Source organism: Anas acuta, chromosome 7, assembly GCF_963932015.1.
Source record: "Anas acuta chromosome 7, bAnaAcu1.1, whole genome shotgun sequence".
NCBI lineage: Eukaryota > Metazoa > Chordata > Aves > Anseriformes > Anatidae > Anas > Anas acuta.
Window position 1 is genome coordinate 1,896,500 of NC_088985.1, and position 6,000 is coordinate 1,902,499.

The 6,000-nt window shown below is 47.8% G+C and overlaps 1 protein-coding gene across 5 annotated transcripts in view; it reads right to left on the minus strand.

Moving 5' to 3' along the window:
- The window catches only part of A1CF (APOBEC1 complementation factor), a 28,225-nt gene extending 22,526 nt beyond the window's left edge, over positions 1–5,699 (minus strand). For 2 of the 5 annotated variants that reach the window (XM_068688450.1, XM_068688453.1), the window contains exons 1-2: positions 5,562–5,699; positions 277–420 (exon numbers count right to left, since the gene is read on the minus strand). In XM_068688450.1, the coding sequence (XP_068544551.1) occupies positions 277–375 (99 nt within the window). In that variant the 5' untranslated portion in view covers positions 376–420; positions 5,562–5,699. Of the gene's footprint in view, positions 1–276; positions 421–5,044; positions 5,112–5,561 lie in introns of all 5 variants that reach the window. The other 3 variants (XM_068688451.1, XM_068688452.1, XM_068688454.1) reach the window with 3 other exon arrangements.
- Positions 5,700–6,000: the final 301 nt, after the last annotated feature.

Below are 6,000 nucleotides of genomic sequence, written 5' to 3' on the forward strand. Positions count from 1 at the left end.
TTCAGACAGCTATCCCAACTATTCCTGGAATATATCTGTGCTCAGGTTTTATTTCACCCTTCTTATATTGACAGGGGGAATACTCTGCCACCTCATAAAAGACAGACCCTACTACATGAAGTTTTGTGCAGGATGTAAACTGGAGAGCAGCAGAGAGGGAGGAACAAGCAACCAGCACTTGCCATGTGCAGATTCGCTGCACAAGCCCCCGGTGCAGCACTGCTTCAAGATGAAACCAGACACCATGTGCAGAAGGATGTGACCGTGAGTTCCTACCTGGATCAAATTATATCCCGTTCGCTGAATTAATGCACGGAGGGCGGCTTCTTTCTGTGTGCCGGTCAATCCATCCCCGGATTTGTGATTTGATTCCATTGTGAGTGATTATCAGCAAAAAATCAGGTTAATTAGGGGTGCTCACTGCAATCAAATTTAAGATAAATTAAATAAATTAATACAGCTAGGAGGAGAAAGTCCACCCTCCTGAGAAAACTAACAGGATCATTCTTCCTAAATGAGTCATTCATTCTTCCTAAATCAGTCATTTTGAGATAAAATAAATAAATAAATAATACCACAGACCATGGAAAAAGCAAAAATATCCCCCTTTTCCCTGTTGCACGACAGCAAACCCACAATCAGATCTTGTCCAGTGCTCCAGCAACATGCAGGGGATATTGCAGCATGCATGTGCAGGTGTGTTAGGAGGGAATTGCATGCAAGGTGCCTAATCTGCCTTAAAGTAGGAGGCAACTTGTCCTTCGTGCTGTGGCATCCCGTTGGTACTGGGAAGGCCATCTGGCACTCTGCCCAGCACTCTGTAAGAGGTGTGAGACATAGGTCCATATATGGCCTGTTTTTAAAACTCAGGAATATGGGAGAACTTCAGATCTGTATCTAGGTTCAGGGCTGCGACAACCTCAGGTTCAGATGTTTTGATTCAGTGCTGTAGTTTTAGGTTGTATTTAATTAAATATTATAATATTTTTTTTTAAGTTTACTTTTTGGGTTGAAAACACCATAAAGCTGAAATCTGAATCTGAATTGGGCCACACATGCTAGCAAAGGACTATTTTAAAGACAGACTCCTCCCTGCCTATAATTTCAGCCTGCCCATTATTTACCAAATGGGGAGCTTCAAGCCTATGGGGAGCTTCAAGCCATCATATGCATGGGCACGTGTAGAAATGGGTGTGCAAATGCAATGCTGAGCTTGAGGACTCACAATGTCATCATGGATGCTGTCATAGCAGGAGATTGCCAGTGAAGTCTTCTGAAGGGAAGACTTAAGCAGATAATTAAATTTAAATAGGTGGATTATCCTCAGTGCCAAAAATGGGGCATGAGCCCATGTTTTTGCAGGGTCTGAGCCTTGTGTCACTTGGGCTCTGCCACACTGAGCTCTGCAGGCTTGGAAATAGAGACATTTGTGTAACAGCAGATTTTGGAGCTATTTATTGTGCAGGTTTGTGGGATGTTTTGGATGTCTTTTTGTTGTGTTCCCAGGCTCTCCTGTGTTTCAATTGCTGACAATGTGCGGGGGCTGGGAGATGGACTGAGCCATGCAATAGCTCTCTCCCATCTCTAATTGCAAAATGAGTGTTTTCCGCAGCAACTGGAGCCTGATTATTGTTTTGGTTTATATTTCATAGAATCAAGTCTATATTTAAGCATTTGTGTGTGTGTGTGTGTGTGTGTGCGTGTATCCTTCAGATCAGAGGGATTTCTTTAATGCCTGGAAAGCATGGAGTGAGCTCAGGCTTTGCAGGGGAGGCGTGGAGGTTGGTGGGTACCCGATGCATGACCCAATCATGCCTTTGCCCCTGCTGAGGGCAGCAGCAAAGCCCCGTTGATGCTCATGGTTTCTCCTGCAGAGCTGGGTTTTGGCATGGCACAGGGCAAAGTTTCCAGGCTGCTTAAGAAAGTAAAAAAAGGTCTGGCAGTGCATATTGTATGCACTTGTTCCATGATTGGTGGTCACTCAAAGCAAACAGTTAAAATCCACATTGGCTCTGCAGCCTCCTTTGCACAGGCAGAGGCATGCTCTCTATGCCTTATGGAGGAAAGTGCTGGTGTATTGCTAATTTAGCCCCTTGTATTTTGCTGTGTCCTGATTTCACCAAGGGCTTGAGTGATCAAACTGCAGTACTGGGATCAGCGTGAATTTGCACCAAGTTTCACTGGTTGGGATTTCATCGTGTGTAAGAGCTGCAGGAGGCTATGCAAAGGTGTGAATCACACCAGTGCCGAGAGGCTACATCCCATCCCCACCCCAAGGGCCACGCAAAAGGCTTTGTCCCTCTCAGTGGGACACATCGGTTCTGCAGAGGCAGGTGCAAGGGCTGCAGCAAACTGCTCAGTAACACTGAGGGTGGCGGGCTGCTGGCGCTGCCGTCACACAGAGAGCTGCCTGCACATCTCCACTCCTTGCCAGGATGGGAAGCAGCTGGACTGCAGCCAGCCGAGCCTGGCGGGTTTCCATAGCAGCTGAGGTTCCCAGTCCCATCCCCAGCGGCGACCTAGATAGACGGCAGTGCAAGAGCATTTCACCCCCCCCCCCCTCTCTCCTGACAAGCTGGTGGCTCGGCTGGCTGCTTCGAACGTATTTGCATGGGGTGCCTTAGATACCATACATCTCCATGCCTCTCATCTGAGGAGGAGTACCACACACACATCCCAAACCCAGTCATAGCTTCCAGTAATGTTTCCATCCAGGCAGCAGCTTCTTTCTGAGCAGAGAAAACGAGCCATGGGGAGGGCGGAAGGACGGGAATAGCACATCTCCCGGCTGATGCATTTACAGCAGAAGCAATATCCCTCTTGGGCTTCTGCCTGAGTTGATAAGGCCAGACAAGCTCTTCTCATAAGGCATCCTGCAAATTTTAGCCTCTTTTAGACCAGCATGTCTAGACAGTTGCTTATTCCAGCAGAGAGGATAAGTTAAGCCATCCTGATTTAAGGTTCGGGACCGTGGCTGGACAGCACTGTGCCTGCAGGGCTTGTGCACCACCTGCATCCTGTTGTGATAGTGCTGCTCTTAGAAATGAGGGCCCTCCTACTAATTAGTGCTCCAAATTCATTCATAGCTAATGTATCAGCCTTGTTAGAGAGCTTTCCTCCATCGGGTGGATTTCCTTGGGATGGAGACAGAAATGATACCTCTTTTCGTTAAGAGGAAGAAATCCCTACAAAACAACTCCCAATACCCTAGCACAGTTAAGCAGCCTTTCCAGCCCCCAGTTTTCCAAGTACCTCCACTCTCCCTACTTCTCTCCCTCCTCCTGAGAACACCTAAAAATCTTTTTGCAGGGGGTACTTTCCCACCTCCACCACCCAAGAGTCTGTTCCCATTTCCAGCACACAGCCCCCAAACCATAGTGTCACATTTAATTTCCTAAACCTGTGGGATTTCAGCCCTTTCCCATATTCCAGGTGTCAGTGCCAGTAAGTGCAAAGGAGGAGAGCTGCTGTCATGGGACCAGGGAAACATGATTACTTTCTCTCTTTCTTTGTTCCCAGAGTGATCAATCAATTAGCAAATCTGTCCTGACAGGAGGAAAACTCCCATTTCAATGGCTGCTCTCAGGAATTGTGAATGCCTACAGCAAATTAAGGCAGTATTTTTAATATTATTTACCCAAAAGAAAAAAAAAGTTAATGGAAATAATTGTTATGGAATTCAATCATTTTCAGGGGGTTAACCCACAGATTTCTTGCCGCTAATAATGGCTATTATGTTAAATGGTATTACAAGGCGGGGCGGGGGGTTGCATTTTATTCAACAGGTGTATCTCCTATTTCTTCCTCGTTTCTGGCCAAATTGTTAACAATACTGCCTTGTTATCATGGGCACAGAATCCAGAACCCCAGGTCAATAGGAAGGGAAGACAATAATTTTAAATCAGTATTGTTTCATTTGATTTTTCCCTCTCTGCAGCAAAAGTTATTGTTCATTTTAGGTTTCTCTTAAAACTCTAAAATGCCAAGACAATGAAAGGCACTTTTGGCATAGAAAACCCCGCACCGATGAGAAGTAAGCTTGTTACAGCACCGCTTAACCTCCCCATGACCACTTCTGTGCACCATTTTCTTGTCATTTTCTGAAGCATGCAGACCTTGCCAGCCTGCCCACTGGTCCCAGGGCTTGCCCCAAAGCAGAAGCAAGGTCAAACCCTGCTCTTCCCAACTGCTTTTGTGCCTGGAGCCTGCCAGCTCACAGCCCTTCGGAGAAACCTGGTTACCGTTTCCATGAATGAGATAACAAACCCCTGTTTATCCTGTGTGGATCGATGCACCTTCTTGTTTGAATGTATCGAGCCATGCAGGCACATCCAGTGAAGACTGTTCTGCCCCCATGCAGCCACCCCACGCGAAGAGTTACAGCTCCCATATATATCCATATAACATGAAGTATTCTTTGTATTCTTCCTAAAATCAGGCTCTTTAAGTTTCTTGAGCTGCTATGAGACACACCAGCTCTTAGCCTGGGTGAGACACACTGCAGGACAGAGTCCAATTGAGCAATGAGGGTGTAATCCCTTAACTTTCCAGAGAGGAGTTTTTTTCCAGGTTGTCCCACAGAAAGCGGGTACTTTTAGGTATTTAAAAGCAAATGGTATAGCATCCCTAGGTACAATGTGCCTTGGAGGTATGGAAAAGTGCTGCCCGCATGCAGCATTTGCAGCACGTGAGCCTTGAGAAAATACTTCACTTTTAATATTTCACTTTTCTTAGAAAGAGGCTGCTCTCCTGAAAACAGCTGCATTACCAAATGCATGCAGCGCACCCTAGAAACTCCTTCCAAGGATGAGAGACACCTGATGCTGAGCCCAGCCTCCTTCCCCACCCTGTTTTATTTGCAACATCATGATGTGTCAGATGCTTTGAAGCCAACCTTGCACTCACTCCTGCCTAAGCCTCCTGTTTCGCTGAGGGAATATAGCTTAAGGGAAGCATTAAAGGACTGGGCAGGAAACTATTTGGAACAGATTAGGGAAATTTGAGATTTTTAGGAGCAGTAATTGCATTTGAAACAAAGACTGACCTTTTGCAAAGAAAAGTAGGAATAAGAAGTCAGCTAGGCCAAGTGAAGCGGTCCTTAATGATTAGCCCTGGAAAGTTGCAATTTAACAAATCAAGACTGAATTATCGCAGGGAAAATCCCTCCTCCCCCCAGCCTTGTCTGGCTTCAGTTTTCAGCAACCGTGGGTGATCGGCATGAGGAAAGCGCTTAAAAAAACTCCCTGCTGCCGCTGCCCAGGCAGAGATGATGCCGAATGCCCTTGTCTGCTCACCTTGCTTATCAAAATGTCAAGGCGAGTCTTGCGGGGCCAAGCCATGGGGTGCTTGGGGCACCCCCTGGTTCCACCCCAGCATTTCTGGGCAGTGCCCGAGGCATGCATCTGATTGTGGGTCCTCGGCAGGGGAAGGCGCGTGGCCGAGCCTCCTCTTCCCCATGCCAGCTGTGCAGAGCTGGCCAAAAGCCCCACTACACGGGGGGCCATCTGAGCCCCCCACACCCCCGGCCTCACGGTGGGATGAGCCCGAGGGCGGCAGCGTACCTGAGCAATTTGGGAGATCACCACACGGGAAGAGGTCTCCTTGATTATGGGGAGTTTGCGACGTGTCACTCCGGTTATTCCCCAATCGTCATATCAAACTCCAAAGGTTCAGCAGCCCCTGGCTGGTTTACAGTCCCTGCAGGTTAAACGTTAACCTGCCCTATCTCCTGGCTCCCTGCAGGCCTTTGACCAGATAGCTGGGTCACTGCTGCTCAGACGGCACCTACGCAGGCTGATTTTTGCAAATAAATACACAGGGCCCGAGTCAGACCGCAGCTCAGAGGCAGGTGTGGAGGACAGCCCACTGCTACCATTTATTCACTCCATGCTCTCCCAGCCAATCCGTCTCCATTGGTGTTGCTCCCAGCAGAAATCCTGGGAGAAGGGACACAGCCCTGACTGCCACGGGTGTTTTTGGCTTCTTGGAGGCAGTCCAATT